The following is a 22,485-nucleotide window of genomic DNA, read 5'->3' as shown; positions in this document are numbered from 1 at the left end:
GCTCACTAGCAAAAAAAGATTTTTCTTTCTTAAACCGAAAAGGTTTTAAAAACACTTGCAACTTCCTTTTGGATGGGACTTCAGGGTTTACAGATGAAACAACAACTTAATGGGGAGCATGAGAGTAACTTGGAACAACCACTCCTGAGCACAGCTCTTCCTTCAGTAAAGAATGAGCAACCTTCCCCTGTGTGACAGTGGGGGAGTTGGCTCACAACTGCACACTTGCTTGTCCCAAGGGAAGTTCTTGCTGAGTTCACAGGCCCTTACCCTGTGTTGTAGATGCACAGCCTAATGCACTTCCATAGGTCTGATTTGCGCAGTTGTACTCTCAAATTAACTAACTTCAAGTCTTGAAAGGCTGTATTATTTGAAGTCTCAGGGTCTCTAATCACCTTTTTAGCCTCTTCTCCTTTCTTTCATTCTCCCTCTTTGCTGTAACCCCATTACCCATAGTATTTTGCTGCAGCATCTTATCAGCACTCCGTACAACAGAATTTTTCTAAACAACCTTTCTAGAGAAGGAACCAGGCAGAGTCTGCTATACATCTGACCGACATCTTCGGCAAAATGCTGAACAGTTTTCTTCTTCTTCCTACAATTGCTAACTGCCCACAGCAAATGCCTCCTTACTTATGACTTAGGACAGTTATAGCTAAACCTCTTAATGGCATAATACAGAATACTGCCTAGAAACTACACCAAGAGTACTTCAGGTGATTTTCCTCTTTCTTACTTAGGAAGATTGTTTCAGATTTTTATTTGTTTTGCTTTTGTAAGGGACATGATACTTGTGCCTTGTAATCTACAGTGACTGGAATAACTGATTACTTCAAAATATATTCATCAGTCAGGGCATGGGCATTTACAGAAATTCATCTCCTTTGTGCTCTACCCCAGCAGTGAGGTTAGCTAATGCATTTGAGCTGGCAGTTCTGTGAATGAAATTTTTGACTAGATAGAATCTCATTTTCCCTACACTGACCTAAGACAACAGGGGTCGGTCGCACTTCACCATGGTCTGAAAAGCTTAATTATGCAGGATTTTCTTCTCCTTAGCATGAGGCATTTGGAAGGCATCAGAGTTTTACCGAGATCTGGATGTTTACTGGTGATTTACTATTGTTATTTAATTCACATATCATGATTGTATGCCTGAGTGAGATTTTGTTATATTGGCATAACACATTCATGGACACCAGTAACAACTATGGGCATTTTCTTGAAGCAGAGCAAAAGTATGTGAGAAATTAATAGGTAAAATTATTTAGCACAAAAAACAAAATGCCTGTTCCCACATTCTCCTCCTTTAATGGACAGTCTTTACTTTTGACTGAATGCAGTTATGTCTGCAGAGATATATGACAGCTCCAGGGAAGTACACTTGAATGCTTCTTGGTTGGTCTATTCAGAACTGTCACCCAGGCTTACCCACTCAGGTCTTTTTTATGCAGCAGCCTACTGACGTTTGAAAACAGTCTCACTCAAAATACGATCGATAACATTTTTCATCTAGACAGGCAGTCATAAACTAATTTTTTTCCCAAAAGACCTTAATTACTGTGCTATATGACTGAAAATAATACAAGTTCGATTTTTATTATCTAGGTTCTAATGTTTCAAGTGCTTATCATTAATCAAAATTTCATTATTACACACCTGTAGAAGGCAGGTCACGTGCTCTTCTTCTAGCCTTTGCTTAGTCAAGGCTTGTTCAACATCCCATCCTGAAGCTGTGGAGCCTGTTCCAAAGCCTGTACCTTTAGCCCAGTACAACTGCTGTTCTTCTGTTGATGCACTGTTGTGTGTACTTGACACCTGTGGCTAAGTTAAAAAAAAAAAACAAACCAACAACAAATTTCACTTTTTTCATCTTATGAACCAATTCTTTAGAAAACCTTTGTTCTGCAAAAGAAAGTAATCCCAATTTATTAACTTAATAAAGATACTGTTGGGATTCAGGGGAATTCAAAGCTCTAGACAGGAAAGGCTCTGACACACAGAGTTCCAGTACAGATCAGCACTAAATTGTTCCAAGTGATTCTTCTGTAAGCCCATTTTTGTTCTCTTTTAAGATACTGTCACTGCTTAAATGATTAAAGGTATTAAAACGTTACTTAATCCATATCATGCTAAACATCACAGCTCTGTAATTGTTACTGTTTAACACCTCGTCGAGTTTGATAGTATAATTAGATGAAGCGAATGGAAGTAGAAATGTCCTCAAAAGTGCACAACTGAAATGTTAAGATGCTCAAGTATGCGCTGATTTTGAATAAGTGCTCCAAAATGGCAAGAGGTCTAAGTTACACGTATAGCTCAGACACATGATCTCTGGGTCACTGAAATGCACACTACTTCATCTCCAGATAATAAGGGGGAAATACCTTGTCCTTAAAATGTTCTGAGAGGCAGCATTTTTCCAAAGGTGTTTGTACACCTTTTTCCAATGGTCTTTATCACTGCATTTTACTAACATAACTCCAATATTATATTGCTTAGCCCTTATGAAACTATTTAAGTAGTTATGCTAATTTTGAAAGTTTACTGGATCTTGGGCAAAAAGGATGCAGAAAAAACTCTGACAAGCATTTTTTAACTAACGCTTTTCTAATTATATATTTAGCACCCTAAACAAGTGACCCCACTTTACGAGGCGATAAACACTTGCTACTTTCATCACTCAGTGACAATTAGCCTTACTGGAAACCAGGTCACGTGAGTTCGTGCCCAAATTTAATTTGTAATATTTGATTTATGGTTCTGAAAACTTTCAATTTCTGTTCAGGTCTTCTTCAGTGACTTTGTTCAGATCTTCTTCAGTAACTTTGTTCAGGATTATACACGAAGGAAATTATGTATGAACAGATTGCAATGGTAAAAAAAAGTTATCACCTGTGAAGCACCCTACTGACAGTAGTCTAGAATCACCGTTTAACTTTTACATTGGGAGTGTAATGCATCTCGGTGATGAAATAGCCGTGTGGTTATTCTCATGCAGACGTTACTCATTACATGTCATGAACATGCTGTGCCTTTAACACTCAAGAGAACTGTCATGAGCACTGACTTAAAGCACTTAAGGGAAAACCTGGCCCCAGAAATACACACCTCGGTGCAGGCCTGATAGATCTCTACTTTCAAGTTACCATCTACCACCTGAGAGATACGAATTACGAGAAAGCAAGCTGTTTAAGGGGTCATGGTAGAACTGAAGCAGAGATAAAAATTAATGGTTGCTCTTTCCCTCCAAAAGCGCAATAATGCTAAGGCGTTAATGTGTCACCAGCCTGATACCCCATTAGGGGCAGAATATCTCAGCTTTCCCTTAAATTTGACTAGCCATTAAAGTGAATTATTCTCATGCACAGCTTCATCTCTTCTTTGCTCAACCTGTCATCAGTACCAGAGCTGCTAAAATATGGACAACCCTATATTTTGCATCTACTTAGCCATATTTAGCCACCACGAACTTTTTCATGCAAGCCTCTACCACAAAGATGCTAAACAGGGAAAGTAATGAATTTTTTTAAACACTTTTACAGACAATTGATATGTTATGCAGAAATGTCAATTCATAATCCTAAAAAAAATACGGGGATACATGTTCTGAATAGAGGGTAGTTTAATATAGTAAGTACTTCGAAAAAGTTTAATTTTGGAGATTCACTCTGGATATTGAATGCTACGGAAAATTTTTGTCTTTGGATCTCATTTCCCCTTTAGTAAAAAGGGGATTAAAATAATCACTGCATTAATTAATTAATTTTCACAACTCATTTATGTTTGTGAAGCATTTAAGAGGAAATACTATGCAGTCAGTAGAGTTTAGATGATGAATGCTAAATAAGGTAATGAGGTCACGCTATCTAATGAGGATTAAACCACCAGCTTCTATTGAGCATTATGCCTCTCATGCACTGAAAAAGAAGGTCCTGTGAAAGAAACTGATTACACCTTAATGTCTCCTGACAAGCCTTCTTTGTTGGTTATGTTTATTTGCAATATGCAAGGACAATTACTTAACCAGTACTTCTTAATTATTTTTGCTCTTCATTCAAATGCCAACTCTGCAGAAATTAGACAATAATGAAAGCATGGAGATTATTTTCTTTTTTATAGTTAAAACTTTTACTGCTTTTCAGTGGCAATTATACCGCTGCTAAACCTACCTCTGCCTGGTTGGGACTAGAGTTGGGCACCCTTGGTGCATGGTGGCTTAGAGCAGACAGACAAGCAAGGATAAGATGTATAGCCCCAATCTCCAGTGCCATGCGCCTAAGCAGTACTCCGTCATCAGTAGTCAGCGGTGTAGTACTGAACAAACTGCGCAACACGTGGAAGGGCAGAGTTGGAAGCACGTTTGCTGAAGGAGACTGCAGGATATGACCTAGATTGAAGAAGAAAAGTATCAAACCAACATTTTCTTTTAATAGTTCAATACAGCCTGTACATCTGTTAATGTTAAGGACTTAAGCATTCGCATATAGTAAGCTATCTGATATTAGGCCTCTCTTCATAAAAAAAATTCAGCCGGAGAAGAGTGTAGAAGAAAGAATGTCTCTTTATTTCCTTTGTGGATTTGGTTAAGAGCGGAAGTTATAAAATCTGATTCACCATTTCCAGGGAGAAAACTTAGTTTGTGAATAATAGTGAGTATACTTCTGTATTTGACTACACTTCAGGTTGTATTTCTGAATGAAGAAAATGAAGGTGGTTTAGACTAATTTTTTTTTTTTCTTTTTAACATTCCAGCTACAGTAAGTTAAAGAATGCACATGGTCAGCTAACAGCACCTCAGCTGACAAGGAGCTGTAGTTTATTAGGATGTTGGAATATGAAAAAAAATTCCTAAGTGGGAGTGAAGTCACTAACACAATTCAAGCTGTGATGCTATTCAAGTTGAATACATGGTGAAATACTAACACAATTTTAATTACATGAGCTGCATGTTTGAATTTTGTAGTAGAATTATTTTAAATTTTTAACCCTTTTGCATTATGAGCAAAAATTACTTCTTTTAAAAGCCACATTTAAAATAACAGAGTGTTCTATTAATGCAGCATGCTCAGATTTGGGAAACTGTCTCAATTTTTTCTGTATCTAACAATGCATTTCACATTCCTTTCCCAGTGCATATTTAACTAGAGATATCCAACAACTGAAAATACTTCAAAACAATCAACTCTATTCAGACGTTTGCTTCTTATTTTAAATATATTTATACTATTTTCTCTCTCATTCTTAGAGTTTATCAGCTGTATCATTATGCAGAGGTCTAAACTGATATACATTACAAATATGTATATCTATATTTGTATGTATATGTATCTACACACACACATGCATACACACGCAAGTTAATTCATATCTATCTGATACTCTTTGCAAAGACAACAAGAAGGAAACAAAAAGTCCTCTGACTGGGATCTTCACAAATAAAATTGAACAGCTCTGGAAAAAATCCCATCTGATAGACTTCCAGAACTGCAGGTGTAGCAAAAGGACAAGATGACAAAAAAAAAGAAAATCTAAATATTTGCCCATGATTTATTTTCACAGACAACTGAATCCATGTTTAATCTATAAGCCATGGATTTATAAGTGCAACCCTTCATATTATGCAAGAAAATAAAGAGATTCTAGGAATATGAAAAGATGGGATTTCCAAAAGAAAAGGAAAATATTAATGCTTTACACAGAGAACTAATATGGACTACCGTGTACAAATGATCCCACATTTCATAAAGAATTCAGAAATCTGGCTTAGGGAATGGAGAAAATGACTGTTTAGTCCAGCAAAAGCAAAGGCTAAGAGGCAATGCAATTCCTGTCAACAAATGCATTGGAGAAAGAAGAGCTATTTATGACGAGGAACAGTGCTGGTACAATGATAAATGGGCACAAACTGGATATGAATAAATGTAGGCTGAAAATTAAAGCAGCCTCCACCCATCAGGAAAATTATGTTCTGGAACTGTATTCCAATAGCAATAGTGGGTACACATACACAAAAAACCCCCCACAACCCAAATTTTAAGGGTTTGAGAGTTGGTCTCTCTATAAAAAAAAAATAAAAAGGGATATAAAATTGTTTGCAATAATAGCAAGGGACTGGAACCACTCAAGGACATAAAAATCTGAGTCCTTCAGTTAATTACTACTCAGATTAGGTGGGAGTAAGCAGCCAGACTGACTTCTTTTGTTATCCAGTTTACTCTTGTCTACTGTCCTGTACCTAAATATAAGAGAAATAGAAACATAAACAGAAGGGAAGGTAAACAAGACTCTTAGTTTCTTCACCATTCTATAGGCTGCTGAATACAGACTAACTTCAGTTGATTGCTGCATAGAAAAAATAGTGTTCTTTTCAAAGTCATAATGAAAGGAAATGCCTTAAAAGTACTAAAACATCTTTCACACACTTCCAATTTTTCAAAACACTAAAAAGTACAAATGTGAGAACTATGTACAGAATTCCAGGTTTTGTTGCAAAGACACTGACTACAAACTGTCTCTCAGCTCATCTGTTCACTCATTGAAGAATACTCCATTTCTCCCTCTGAACTCACATCATTAAGGTAGAGCTCCTGCTCAGCTAATTTCATCACTATGATCTTTCTCTCCTTTTCTAAAACAGTATCATTCAACAGTTTATTCTACATCTGCTGTAGCTATGGTCCTATCCATATTATTCTGCATTTGGTTGCAGAATTATACGACATTTGCTCAATTAGTTGAGCATACCCAGCTATTCAGATCGTTCTGCCTGAGCGCAGTCATCTTGATAGCGTCATTGTAAATTTTATCAGCAGTTATTTTATAATTACTCTGACATCTAGATGAGAATCCTTGAATACTGATGATTGTGACAAAACTTTGCCAGGCAGAATTTAATATTTAGAGACAGACTATCAAAGATGCAACACAGTTCTGCATGAATCAATTCTAACTTCCTGCTAAAAGCATTACAGTGTAAATAAATTTAAGTAAAATGATCTAGCCGTGGTCTACAAAGAAACATAATAATTGCAGCACATACTTCCTTCACCATCATCTGTAACTCCCAACACCAATCTCAACAGACACTGAGCATGTTTCCGTTCTTTTAGCAGCACCTCAGCATAGCCCGGGAGACGAAGAAATAAACCAAAGGCAGCCAAAGAATGTGCAGGTATGGGAGACATAGTCTGAACCGTTGACTTGATCGGTGGAGGTTCTGCAGCAATTGTTTCTGGTGCTTCATACACCAATTCGCCTGATTGTTCAATGGTAACCCATTCAAACTGATCACTGTCCTTCTGCTTTTCCTGTGTGGTCGATGTAACCACGGGAGTGCTCACCTTAACCAACAAAAACAACAAAAAAATTTGGTAGTCATTCAGTTAATGACCTAGGCAAAAATTTTATTAAAATTAGGATCTAAAGGACATACAATCTTAATATAGGACACCGTTAAAAAGTCACATGAAATACACTATCGTTTACAGATATGGGGACCAGGCTAAATGGCTAAAAAGGGCATACTTGTTGCATTTCTAATACAGTTCTAGAAAGTCCCACCTACACAAGCAAGCAACTGTATTTTGCCAACCTAAAATCCTTAGTTAAAATGTGTTACTTAAAATCTAGAGGCATAGGAGACATATTACACAGAAATATACAAACTAATCTTTGTATTATCATACTGTTAATTAAGAAATGGCCCTCTTATTTTTAACATTAAACAGTGTGAATTAACTGTGGTTAATTTTTAATTACATATTATAAAAAGGAGAACAATTAATGATAATACCTTTAAGAACTAAGAAGAAATTTGGGTATCTTAGCAGTCTTGTAGCAACTCATGTGCTCATTCCAGGCTTTTGATTGATTTGGCATGCTTTAATTACTACTATGCTCTAACACAATGGTCTGTAGTTCTATTTTATAAACTAACACTGCACAGAGGACTATGCAGCCAGGCATTATGATGGGAATCAGAGCTTAAGGGGGATAACAGTTGTGTAATTCCCCAGAAAACAGTCATATACTCAGCATATACTTGGTTAAAATGAAGGTATGACACCCAGGTCCCTCACATAATAAAACATCACAGAAGCTTCAGGCTTTTATGCTCTTCAGATGAACTGATGCAATCATATTTAAAATTTTAGTATTTATCACCAGACTGATCTAAAGTTTAGATTAAATCTGTAATTAATCTGTAAAAGATTAATCTGAAAAGCCCTTGCAGAATTTATTCAGAATACCAAATTCCTAATTAAAAGTCAAAGCCACGTTTAGTTGAATTTATACCAATCATCTAAGATTTAAGAGAATAATTAAGGAAATATTAAAATACAGAGTTTACAGAATCAGAAGTATCAGTGACCTAGAGAAACATAAAAGTAAAATTAAGGAATGAAAAGTCTGGAGAATTAATCAGTTTTCACTCTGAATCTTCTATTTGATATTACTGTACTTAATTTCTTTTTAAGGATCATAGAATTCTTATTCAGTATTTTAATCCAAACTTATCTCTCAAGCTAAAAAATTGTGAAAAGAAAATAACTTCCCAGGAATATAGAAAAAGAAATAAAAAAGGGATGAAATTTCTCGTAGTTTTAAGTTGCCTTCTATCTGTTGCAGAATTGAATGAATCAGTCTTCTTCAATACAGAGTACACGTTATCTCTCTTGGAATGCAAAATACAGTAATTGTTTATGTGAACACATTCTCTTAACTTTTAATTTTTGAACAGGCTTGATATTAGACCCCCTAAAATGTCTCTGCAGAACTAGTTACAAAGAATTCATACTACTTACCCGGTCTCACTACAGGGCTCCTACTCCTGCCATAGTTCTGCAGTCAGGGTACTGAACAGCACCCTTAACTCGTAATTAACTTAATGTCAAAGGGAATAAATATTCACAATCTTTTCTATTAGGAGTATCATCCAAAATTTTGAATTATATAGCCAAACAGAATTTGAATAATTCGCAGGCTATTTTTTCCCTTTTTAATAAAGATTGTGTACCTAGAACAGCAGCCAAAGGAGAAATTCCACACTAATACTAATACTAATACTGACACTTTTGAAAAGCCTATCGGCACTTCCAGAGAGATTAACACTATACACAATTATAAGCATACAAATAAACAACATATTTACAATTTATTATATAATTTAATTTTAGATAGGTTATTTATGATTATAAATATAATTAAGATTATACATTTATTTATTATTTAGAATAATAAATCCAAAATAGATGTATATAATCTGCTTTGAGTACTGAATTTCACTTAACAATAAAAAACCCCCAAGGGTACATTTACATGAGCAATTAAATGATAAGCAAGTATGACTTTATAGTACATCAGCCACTTCACGTCACTGCATCCTCCAAGATATCTTATGAATTAACAGAAGCGAGGCAAGCAGCAACACTGACTTTGTGCATTTGTTTCACAAAGACATGGGTACTCAAGCAGCCTATAATATGTATAGGGAAGCAGCATGTATAGTTGGACTGGGCTGTGGAGTTATGCACTTGCCTATTCTAAAGCAGCTTCCCCACATAACTGAGTCATCAAACTGAACCATAGAAAAATGAGGGAAATACTGTCCTTAAACAAACAAAGAACACACTCTTAGCCTGTTTTTCTACACGGATTTTTTCACTCACTTGCTGAATTACGTCAGGATAAAGCATAGGGAGTCTCTCTGCAATGAGGGCCAATCCACCCATTCCTGCAAAAACTTGCAGTGGAGACTGGATGGGACAGGTTTCAAGAAGCGATTCATCCAGCACTGCATCCATACACTCATCCCCAGGACTGATAGCTTCATCTTCAGGGCAAGGTCCCAGTAAATCTGCATGTTCTACAAAAACACAGGCATAAAAGTAGTTAATACATCATCATCATCAATGTTGTGTTTATTTCTTCGTCCTCACTTAAAAGTGTACTTCAAAAGTAGCAATTCCTTCTTAAGCAAAACCTGAGTCAAGAACCTGAAATGAGTACAAGAGTATGAAAAGAAAATAAAAGCATTCGTGGTACCTTTTGCCAATGATGGCATGATGTCATAACTTGGGATTATTTACACAGGGTTACATGTTAATTATTAGAATGTTATGTTTTATCAGAAATTTGATCTTTGCCTTCAAAATTTTGTGAATTTTGGAACTACGACAGTTTTTAACACTGTCTTTCATCTAGGAGGTAAAAGTAGGCTTGTTACTCTCCTATAAAGAGTTAATAGTTGAAGAAACATAACCTTACTTAAATTAGTCTGGCTTTTTCCTCAAAATTGCTGAACAAGTTTTTTTTTCATTACCCCTTTCCCACCATTTAATTCACCATCCATGAAGTCCAATCACTTATCACTCACTACACCTATCATTCTCACATCTCTCTCTGAGGTGTCAAAATACCCCTCTGCCAAAGCTGTGAAATTAAATTCTATTCTTCCCCATAAAAAAGATCAAGATCTGTATTTTTAACTTTCTACGAGCCTCCAGCCTCCCAGTTTACGACTAAGCACTGTTGTATCTTGTACAACGGACAAACCCCCCCGATCATTTTATACAACAATGCACACAAGTTGTATATACAGAACCCTACCACAATTCGTTTTGCCAAAAATAAATGCTCTGTTCATTACCACAGGCAAACTTCACAGTGAATATTCAATTTATTAATCTAAAAAAATCTTTATTGCCGATTATGTTGTTAAATACTATAATGCAGTGGTCCTCACTTGACTTCACGGTATACCCACATCAAAAGGCAGCATAGATCACGTGGTGTCAGTAACTCTTTGCTGTGAGCAATCTGACACCCAGCTGAAAATCTACGATTATACTTAAAATGTTTGTATGCATACACATACAGACACATATAGATATTCAGAATGCACAGAAAAATACTAAGGCCAAATGTATCTCTGCAAAAGACACTTGAAAAATGTTACCAGTTGAGTAAGGGTAGAGACAGATCTTTTATTATGAGTGCAGATCTAATTCTGTTCCTTTCACATCTTAAATATTGTTGCAAGGAGTTACATTTAAGTATGCTTCTCCAGTACTTGCTTTAGTTAATCTTCTTATAACATGATTTAAACCATTTCACCTCCATGAATGTTCTGCAAGTTTTCAGTGAAGTCAATACACTTCAGCTATGGAAAATTGCTGATCTCAAACAAATGCACTGAAGCACAAAGGAAAAAAGTAGAAATAAATTACTACTACTATACTTGAGGAAAAGTGTAAATGCAGCTCTAGAGATACCAGGTGAAGCTATAAAATCTATCCAACACAGATAAAAAAAAAAGTCTTCTATAAGTAGCAAGTAAGGAAATACTGATATGTAAGAATGATTTCTATAGACATTAAAAACTAGTCATGAAAAAGCAGTAGCACTAACCTTCGTAACTGATGAGTGATGACTGTGAGGCATCTGAACGTAGCTAATATTTTGCTGTATAGCACCACAGGTCAATGGATTTGTAATGACAAATTCAAATTTTCAAAAGTATTAGCCTCAAGTTTAAAAAAAAAAGCCTAGTAATTTAATAAAAGTTCAATTAGGACTTTCATGTTGTCATATGCAACTGTACTGCCAAACTGAACCTAGTCTAATGATTGAGTTTTATTCAAACAGAAAAAAAATCTATTATATGTTTAGAATGTAAATAAACAGCAAAACAAAACAAAAACACTATTTGAAAGAGAAAGACCTCAATAGTGTAAGAGATCTGTATATCCAGCCATGAAACACTTAAGACCAGACCAGACAGCAAGAAAATAGACTGTTTTTTCAACTCTTCTTTCTGTTTATATCTTTTCTAGAAGGGATTGATCAATCAAGTGAAAAGCTTTTACAAGCAGTCCCTGTCTTAAAATATCTGAAGGATTAACTTTCTAATTCTGGTCTGTGTCAGCAGGCTGATGATCAGCAGGTCACCTTAACTTAATTTCAAGGTCCCATTCCTCTAAGTCCTTCCCTAAAGGAATGATATTAAAATATTTCAAAACAGGTTCCTGGGATATAGTGCTGGGGTAAAGGGGAGGGAGGAGCTGTAAGTAAGTAAATAGCAAGCAATTAGAAAAAACCTTTGCAAGAAACAGACCATATTAGAAAACATTAAAAATATTATTTTTAAAAGCTAGAGTTAAAATTTCTGCTTAGCTGGGCTTGAGAATAACTCCCATTTTCAAAGAAACATTTATGTACCTAAGTTGCTGCAATAAAAAATTTCACAGGCTTCTATAACTCATATGGTTTCAAACAGCTCCTGCAGTAGTTTATCTGCCCTGGTTATCAGCACACTTACCACAGAAGTGGTATACTTGTCAAGAAATAAAATACATGATATCAATACAATCATATAATCGTATATACGATGAAGATACGTGAAAGCAGAACAACCATATTGGTGCATCTTATAGATACAATCTAAAGACAGGCAATGAATTTGTTCCTTTACCACAAAGTTTAGCACTTGTCTTGTAGAGAATGGCTCAGGAACATAATCCACGAAAATACAGAAAGCTGCTGTTTCTTACGAAGAAAATCAAAACTATTTTTCTTCAAAGTAAAAAAGTAAAAATTCAAATTTTAACAAGGAAGATACTGAAAAGTAACAGCACTTACCTTTTTCTGTGTGAAGACGTTTAAATGAGTCTGTTTTTGATAAACTTGGATCTGAGATGACTTTCGAACCCAGCTTAACTGTCAAATCTATTGATCGGTATCCTTGAGGGAGTTTACGGTCATACAGCAGAGTCAGAAGCTGGGCAAGTGTCATTTCAGCTGGTAACGGTTGGCCTAAACAAAAATGTCATTGAGTCGGAGAAAAAAAATGATTGGGTTATTTTAACATACATGTCCAGGTGCTATTCATTACTTGTACCAAAGATGCCAAGTAGACTAAATATTATCTGGCTCTAAACCAAGACTTTAATTTTAACATTTGTTCTCTTGGGAAAAGGGGCTCCATCAGTTTGGAACCAAGTATCAGAGAACTACACCAACATTCCCTAAGGCAGGTCTGTGCCGAGAGTCCATTGGGTGAAAATGACTTTGATCAGAAGTTTACCATATAATTTCATTACCTGGTTCCTTGTTTTTATACTATAAAGCAAGTAAGAAACTCTTCCACATAATATTAAAGCATTTCACCCATGTTCCTGTTCTTTATTCCTGCTCCAAGGTTGAGAATTCTAGTCACACCAATCTCTTTCTATAGGAGAGAGATCTCTCTCTATGCCCCAACTATCACATTGCCACCAGCTTTGTCCAGATAGCTGATAAAAAGTGAGTACATATCTGCTATATCTAAAACATGACTAACTGCTTAAGACACGCTGTTTTTGAAAACACAATTATTATGAAATTCAAGAATACTCCTGAACTGGCAAATCAATCTTCCAGAAAGCAATGCAAGCTGGCTGCCCACTCAGAACATAAAAATAGCAGGGCCTTGCAGGTCAAAGAAAATGCAAATTACCTTACAGACTCACTCCCCTTTTATTTCTGAGTGAAAGCAGAAATGTTTTTGAGATTTTGGCTAGGAACAAGGAACTAAACTTCAAGGAAGCTCAGCATTATTCTTATTTTTGTCAAGCCACTGTGACGTTATAATGCCCTACTTCCAGTTGAAAAATGTTACACAACCCAGAAGGGCTCTACACTTCAAGATGCTCAATAGAAAGATAAAGATGTCCATTTGTATTACATCTACTTTCTGATGACACATCAGCCACTGAAAAAGACCGTAATTTTGAAGTTTAAAAACAGTTATTAGTGTTACCTGGTAGAAGTTTATGGTATAGATGAAAAACTGGAACACTAATGGTCTTGCTGGAAGATTCTCCTCCTGTGGAAGAGGTACCTACTTTATCTGCCATCACTCTTCCTCGCCTTGATGGTGGACGTGGAGGGGTGGATGAAACAGCTCTTTTTGACTGAGATTTCAAACCTAGTACAGAAATAAAAAATTCAAAGTCATTATGGTATTTAGTAACTTCAGCTAGCCAAGATGCAATGTACTCAATACCTTTAATGATAGCAAAAAAGTAAAACTTTTCAGCACTGGCAAATTAAATATCAGAATAACATTCATGTATAAAAGATGTATGGATATAATCCTGGTATTTTTACAGCTACAAGGCTGTGCATCCTCCTGAGCCCCAAACATTAACCAAACTGTAGCTGTACTAGATCATATAATCCATAAAAAAAAGGCAAAAAATATTCTGATTCTGCTTGTAAGCTTAGTTAAAGAGCTTGTCTAGCAATAGGCCCTACATGGGGGTTATTTTTTCAATTGAAAACAAGGAAGGCAAAAATTTCTAAACTGACAAGACATTTCAGCAGGTAAACAATAGATAACAACTGCTTGTCTGGCCTATGAACATGACTTCAGCTGCAGTACTGACAATAGCACATGTGATGACAGGTGTCTTTAAACATGCTTTTCAAGTTGCCTAGGTCAAAACCTTTAAAGTAAGCACTACATGAATATTAAAAGGCAGAACAGGAACAGAAAAGCTTACTGAGCTTCTATAGCAAGATTGCCATATTTTGGGATAACTTAGGTTGACTTAAGGTACAGTGATACTATACTACTATCATGTACCCTTCCATGCAGGGGAGTGACCAAGTAAGAAATTCAGCACATCCATATACAAAGACTCATACAACTACTGCCTCATAATCAGTCAAGAGCAGCTGGAAAACTAAGAACATCCACACCCGAAATGCTGTAACACACTCTGGTTTCAGCTGATCAGTAGGAGCAGCTGTAATATGCAACACATTCTCCAGTAAACAAGCTTGTCTCGGGAAGATCAGGCTCCAAATACCATCTCTACCCTCTTTTAAATAATTTTACCAACAGAGAACAAGTTAAATACTGTCTGCATGAGGCTCTGAGGACACATTAAAAAAACCCAGAATATGTAAAAAGATAAAGACAAAATAGGAAAAGATTTCACAAACAGGTTGTAAAAACAAATGCAAATTAATTAAGTTTACATTTAAACTGTTTTACTCAAATGGAAAAAAAATACAAGCAAAAAGAAGGAAAAACTTAAGTCTACTTCTTTCTAAATAGAGAATGGGCTATATTAGGCAGTATGATCAGGGATGAGACATGGCTGACTATGCTATCCCCTATCTTCAAGGTTGGTATATTACATTTTTTCTTCCCAGATTCTTTATTCATGTTTTAACTCTTCACTTGGATCTATTAATATTTTTAGATCTTACCAAAACATGATTACTCTGTTTAAGTGGCACCTACTGCAAATATCTTTCCAGATAAAGATGCTGTAATTAACAATAAGTTGTGTTGCTTTAAATGTATACCAAAATCCATGAAACTGCTGCCCTATTCAATATTTGAGTTTAGAGTTACACCTACATCTAAAAACCTGAAATAAAAAGCTTAAGAAATATTGGTGCCAGAAGTCAAAGGAAGTCAGCATCTCTTCTTCATGCTTCATGAAGTGTAAATGAAATTGAGGTATCTCAATGAAGGGGGAAAGCTAGATAGGAAAAGGGTCCTTTGAAGTTCACTAATGTCTCTCTCACAAACACACTAGAACTTCAAACCGAAAAACTAATGATCTCCACAGCCATCATCTGAACTGTAATCTTCTTGTACCACTGCAAAATTACTACCTTCAATCTATAACCTCCACAGCAGTTTTGGAGGAGAAGGTTTTACATGAATGATTTCAGAAGCATCTTCACATTAGTTTTTAGAAGGCTAATGTGTTGGAAGAAAATCCTGTATGTGTGGTTTCCAAGTGGAATAACATGGTTTTACGCTTACATCTCCATCTGACATTTTTTAGCAGAGTACCACCAGTTGTTATGCAAAGCATATGAACCCATTTATTTCCAAAGCATATTGTGGGAGTAGGTGATCAAACTCTGATGCACCAGCCACTGCCAAAAGGTAGAGGCAGTGATACCCACACCATAGTAATAGTACACAAATACTAATGTATTGCCATATAATGCAAGCTCCAGGTACGTCTCTACAAAATCCTGTAAAATGCACTAGCAACAGCATCCACAACATATCACTGACACACACATTTAGGTACAAATTTTTCAAAGTATATAATCCACTAGAGGCAGCAATTCTACCAGGAACCAATCTTTGCTGCCTAACAGCCAGTTAGATTAAATTGGGCGCTACAATTTTTCTAGCCATCATTAGTAATAAAAAGAATTGTTGGTAGTTATGATTCCACCCACCCTGCCTCCTAATATCTGAAAGATCCATTTTTCAGAAGATAGGGGGGAAAAAAAACATACCAGAAGCAACAACAACACTATAATTATCCTGAAATCCATTTTCTGCTTTAACTTTTTCTTTTTCTTCATAGTTCTTTTTTTCTTTATCTTCCTTCTGTTCATTAATTAGCTTAGCTGTGATACTGGGTGTATCTATACAGGGTAAAAAAAAAAAAAAAGAGGAGAGAAAGGCATTTCAGGACATGAAGTTGATTTTGTCACAGTTTCTAGGCTGTTAACTAAGGCTATTCTCAACTATTTTAGTGGTTTAGAGTTCCATCCCAGGCAGTAGTAGTTTTGTAAATATCTATGAATTAAGATGTCATGATAATTTTGGTCCCCTCTTTGCCTCATAAAAATCTGTCCTCTAACAATTTAAAACCGTAACAACTTAAAACTGTTACCTGAGTCAAGTGTATTCATGTTAAAACACCACTTCAACCTACCAAAAATGAGCTCATGCAAAACACCCACCCTCCTAAAAACACCAATCAAAACAAAATACAAAAAACCCCCAAAACCAACAAAATAAAAAATCCAAAACTTTTTTGAAGGACATCTGCAGACTTATATAAAGAAGTTGTTGTATTTAGGTCTGGGTATCTAGTGTCACATACTGACTCAATTTCAGAACTCGCAAGTATGATTGTTCCTTTGAACTTGGAAGATGTCTAAAAGTACATTACACATCCAAACCTTGTGCTGTTTGCTTAAGCAAACATTAGATTACTGCAGTTCAACCATTTTGGTTCAATCATTAGTGTAGATCACAAATATCAGCAAGTAACCGTTCAATCATTGATTACTGGTGACAATGGATCATTTCACACCTTCTAAGGTACAATGTTGGCACCAAAATGGCCAAATAATTCTCTAATTACTTCTGAGTTGCAATTTTTTTCCACAGAGCCACTGCAGCCTTAGGCTATAATCACAGACTCAAGACCTAGAAGTACCATCCAGCTACCTTTAACTCTGTATCACCAGTGGGTGAAGTGCTGAAAAGAGATACGGTTTGACCTGCTTGGAAGTATGTTATGATTTGTGCCTGAAGACATTGGTTATGTCTGTTGTTAGACAGTAATGCAGACCAAAAGAAGATAGTGTGAAACTGCTGCTACTCAGAGCCTCAGGACCTAACATTCACACACACACAATAATATATATATATATATATATATATATATATATATATATATATATTTAGACTGGGTGTTGACTTTCTAAAAAAATTCTCACTCTTATTATTATTAAACTTCAGAGCTGTGCTAGTTTGGTCCCATGGAGTGGGGGACCACTTATTGCCAAAGTATTTAAGGTCATTAATAAAATTATTACAAAAGCTTAAGCAATGGTCTTTTTAGTACTCAGGTAATAGCCAGATTTGTGGTTCAATTTTCCTGACCACTCAAGACCAGTAACTTAAGACTAAGGTGAATGAAATACAAAACAACTGGTACTCATCCTAGACAGTCCTATCTACAGTGATACAGCATACTTTCTTCCTATGGTGAAGGGATGCAAGTAGCAGGTTTAGCAATGATTTTAGACACCCCCCTCCCCTTTTTTTTTTTTAAAGGCTGGGAGAAAAAGTATGAAATGAACATGCTTGTTGTGATTCATTTTTGCAGATACTGACTCAACTGATTTGAGACATTAACAGCATAGTTAAGAAAAAAAGAAGGTAAGCCCAGGGACAGCCTCTGACACAGGACCTTCATGACTTCCTAGTGTTGCCATGGTGGCAGTCTCTTCTTCCTTTCCACCACTTGTCCATCCCTTCTCTCTCCCTGCCACCCCAAACACACAGATTACTCCTTATATATTCAAGTCTTCTTTACCATGTCCTAACCATGGACTTCATGGAATGACAGACAAGTATCACAAAGCTTTTAACACAATCAGAGAAATCACATTAGGTGAGGGATGGAAACATAAAAGAACCTAAACTTTTCCAGAATTCATTTTTCCAATTTAAAATGAGAGTTAAGCTGAGGAATAACAATTCTGTAGCAAAAACCAAAGTTAGGGTGCCCTACAAAGTCAGCATTTGATCAATTTCAACTACAGGCACTACAGTACATCACATCAGCACATTCCCCTCCCCAGTCCCTATCAGCACTGGCTATCAAGTTGACCCCAATACACCACTAAGGCAGCTATTCAGTACAGTTTATGTCACGGCTCAACAACTGATCCCTACCTCATATGCAGCAACTACCCCACCCATTACAGTAATTCTGATCATAAATTGTACAAAAGAGACCTTGATCACATTCCACACACGACCGTGTCTGGACAGTAAATGAATACGGAATTCTATCAAAAATAGTAAACTACTCCCTGATAAATAAGTGTTTTTCTAGGTCTCACTATTTTTCAGTTAAAATCCCAAAGCACATCTTGTTCTGTCTAGTGTTCTGACAAATATCTTTACAGTACTTCTATCACATTGTAAGGTTATTGTCCCAATGAATTTATTAACAATTTTGACATAAAGATCTTCAGTAAATAGAAAAAAGCAATAGTTCATCTGAACTCCACAAAGATCTGCTTCAGAAATTAAAGATCATCTACACTGAGTTCCAAAAAATTACACATACAAATATGCCTACATGTAAGAACATACATACTTCCTCAGATATGTATGTAGCTACGTGCACACACTTGAGTGCACATCTGCAAAATGGCAAAATCATAATTGCTGTGATGATGTTTGACTTTTCTTTGCTGTTACTGAGAACCATGTCTTAAGAGTAAAAAGGAAGTGCTGGGATTTTTGGTTGGTGTTTTGTTTTGTGGGGTTTTTTTGTTTGTTTTGTTTGTTTGTTTTAAATTACACATGCTTAAAACTGATTTTTGATGTAACATGACCTAACAAATTTTGCTGTATTTCTTACCTGAGGAGAATCATCTTGCATTTTGCCTGGTTTTACCTAGAGACTCTGGCATGGACACACCACCTTCAGCATGAATTCTACTTTTTAAACACGTTTAAAAATAGATCACTAACCCTAATCTTTAACATATAGCTCTTTTTTCTGAAGTATTAAATAAACACTAAAGTTCAAGGTGGGATTCATTTTAAGATTAAGACATCTACCATTCAGGTGTCAAAATTCGTATTATGGTCTGTGGAGGCCTGGTCAACAGAGTCCCCTACAGAGGGGTTTCTCTCTCCATGTGTATTCAAGTAGTATAACTTACAGTATTGAACTTCAAAAAAACCACAAATGCATTCATGCCTTAACATTATCCTCTCATTGTATATAATTTTCAAATTAATCTCTAAAAGTGAACTATGGTTTTCAACCTCCATTTGGCAAGCAAACTCAAATGTTTTATATAAAAGGCAAACGCATAACCACAGAAATTAGATGGGAGCCTTCATTAATGCCCTATTCATAGCAACACACTTTCACCTCCATCTTGTGATAAGCTTTTAAATTCCAGGATATTTTACTAACATAATTTGGGAATATTTAAGTGACTGGATGAAAGACGGGGAGTTTTAAAGACTGATATTTGCAGCATCATTTGCATGATCTTGCAAATATCCCATGACAGATTTGAGAAACATTAATATTAAAAAGCAAACAAAAAACCCAAACCAACTAACCAACCAAAAATCTCCCAACCAAACAAAAAAAGAACAAAACAAAAACTCCACCTTCCCCACCTGAGTTTTATGGAAGGAAAAAATAGTACTTGATCAGTAAGAATACGTTATACACAGAACATAAGGCATATGGCAAAAGCTTACAACCTAAAACAGTTTCATATTCTGCAGTTACCAATGAACACTGCAAATATGTATCTTAGACATACTTACTTTATGCAGGTTTTTTTGAAATTGTATCTCAAAAAAAATAAACCATGAACTATTGCAAACTTGCCTGACACACGATCAAGAACCTCTGCTAGAGTTGTTGAGACAGGCAGATGAAGAGTACGAAATTTGTGCCCAGCTCCATACATTGGATGTTGAATTACATGACTAGTAGCATTAATTCTACCTTTGTACAGCTGAAAAGAAAAAAAAAGTCAACATTTAACATGACTAACATTCAGGAAAAAGTTAAAACACTAAGTTCTTATAAACTCACTTCATCCAAATAATTACATCTTTTGTGTGCTAAAAAGAAAACTGACATATCCTTCAACTTTGGAGGTACAGAGTAAAAATGCATCAAATTAGGACAGATTTTATTTTTTAACTCAAAAGAATTTGCTATAAAAGCCTAAAATATTTTTTGGATCAGAAAGAATCTACTATTATACTTGTTTAAAAAAAAACAAAAAAACAAAACACAATCATTTTATATAGCTCTATAGCAGAGAAAAATTGACTGTCTGAGACTTGCAATTATTTATGAAATTAAAACTTAACTCTGAAATCAAATTAGGAAAGCCACAGGAGTAGAGAATAGGAGTAGAGAAAGATGTTATTTCTCTATTACTCTGACTTGAGGATAAAGTTTATTCAATATCTACCTTTTGCTATTGTGACAGATAAGTATGTCACCACTACTTAAAACTTTTCAAATATTTTAAGATAACATATATTAGCCTGAGCTCTGTTATCACTCTTTGGTTGCAGTAACTTTTTACAGACTTTTCTGCAACAAGGGCACCACTAGTCCTCTTTCTCCTATGATCAGGAGAACCGTTGACTAATATTCACATACAGAACCAATTTATTGTTGTGCAGTATTATCAAACAAATTTAATACTTGATGACAGTCAGAATTTAGTTTATAAAAATACAGGTTTGGTAAGAACTTGAGATAAAACTGGGGATCTAATCTTTGTACGGTTATGTTGTTGGATATAGTAGAAGTATATGCTGCACATCCACACTATTTTTAAGGTTTCTCTCTGGATGTTAGAATCATCTTCTCAGTAATAACAGCCAGATTGTTTCCTGGTGGTTTTAATTAAAAAAAACCCTGAATTATCTGACTTCTTTCCACGTTATTTTTTCTGCTTTTACATCTCTAGTACCATTCTGTAAAAATCTGTTCTGTGTAAAATAAATTATTAGAAAATTGATGTTACCTTCACATTACCAATGGCCATGTTAACAATTCCTCTCAGCCAGGTTAAAATGTTTAAATGTTTGTGCTAAAACTGTATTTATTCCTCCTTTTCCATTTTATACTAATCTGAGCCAGTTTCCCTGTCATATATCTTATGCAGTACTCTCTTCCTGAGAGGTAGTAAGAACAGAAGAAACCAAAGCAGAAAATAGTTTTTCCTTGTATGGGAGCATCATCTTTTAGTAACTTCTGTTTTTCCTATATTTCTTTATTCACAGCCTTCAACTGAGACCATAGCATTTCAGTCATTAATTACAATTCTGTGTTATGGTGAAGCATGTGGAAGTATAAAAGCATACATCTACTTTATCAATTAGTTCAAGTATTTGTCACTCAAGAATTTATTCCTGGTGTTCTGGATAATGCTGAAGGATCTCTGCCAATTTAGAAGCATCAAAACTACAACTAATCTGCAATGAAACTGGTAACGAAGAACTGCTAGAAGGACTAGAACTTCTATCTGTATTTCCTGCTAACGTGTAAGGATGCTATTAAAAAGTCTTACATAAGATAAATTTCAGTTGTCAATTCTTTCAGGAGCAGTATATTTTCAACAAGATGGCTTTGTCTTACAACAGTGCCTTAAATTTTCCTTTACAACGCTGAGTTACAATCCACCAACACATTCCTTTACAAAATTCTGCAATGTGCACAGTAGGAAAAGCTGCCATCTCACCTTTCAAAGTTGAATATACCCAGATTTTTATTTTTTAAGGCTAAATTTATTCCATGTTCACCATACAGTTATCAAAAATTCTTACTGGACATGGGGATTGAAGAAACAAAGTCACTTTCTCATCCTCTAGCATCAGCTGCAAAAAAAGCCTCCTAATAAATCCTGAAATATTTCCCGAGGTTGGGAGGTTCCCACGCTGAGGAGAGGACTGGAACAATTCACAGAGAACCTGGGAATGCAAAATGACATCAGATTTAAAATATTTCTATATTTAGGTCTCTAAAATATAGCTCTACACAGCCATAACAGGCAATACCTAAGATCTACCTTCCAGTTATCTTTCAAACCAGATCAGAAATGAGTACCACTGAAGAAAATACCAGCAGCAAGTAAGTTTTTTTTATAAAAGAG

At 35.5% G+C, this 22,485-nt stretch overlaps 1 protein-coding gene across 1 annotated transcript in view; it reads right to left on the bottom strand.

Annotated features, from left to right (window-relative positions):
* The window catches only part of BIRC6 (baculoviral IAP repeat containing 6), a gene marked incomplete at both ends in the record, with an annotated part of 189,330 nt that overhangs the window by 54,422 nt on the left and 112,423 nt on the right, over positions 1 to 22,485 (bottom strand). Inside the window, 9 exons of the mRNA XM_081998399.1 lie at positions 1,660 to 1,824; positions 4,173 to 4,390; positions 7,043 to 7,343; positions 9,672 to 9,868; positions 12,643 to 12,816; positions 13,802 to 13,969; positions 16,321 to 16,452; positions 20,196 to 20,325; positions 22,160 to 22,303. Of these exons, the coding sequence (XP_081854525.1) occupies positions 1,660 to 1,824; positions 4,173 to 4,390; positions 7,043 to 7,343; positions 9,672 to 9,868; positions 12,643 to 12,816; positions 13,802 to 13,969; positions 16,321 to 16,452; positions 20,196 to 20,325; positions 22,160 to 22,303 (1,629 nt within the window). The remainder of the gene's footprint in view (positions 1 to 1,659; positions 1,825 to 4,172; positions 4,391 to 7,042; positions 7,344 to 9,671; positions 9,869 to 12,642; positions 12,817 to 13,801; positions 13,970 to 16,320; positions 16,453 to 20,195; positions 20,326 to 22,159; positions 22,304 to 22,485) is intronic.

Source organism: Phaethon aethereus, assembly GCF_964289735.1.
Source record: "Phaethon aethereus genome assembly, chromosome: 3".
In the NCBI taxonomy this organism is placed as follows: Eukaryota; Metazoa; Chordata; class Aves; order Phaethontiformes; family Phaethontidae; genus Phaethon; species Phaethon aethereus.
Note: the sequence above shows the minus strand (reverse complement) of the source record. Positions and strands in the feature narration are given on the sequence as shown.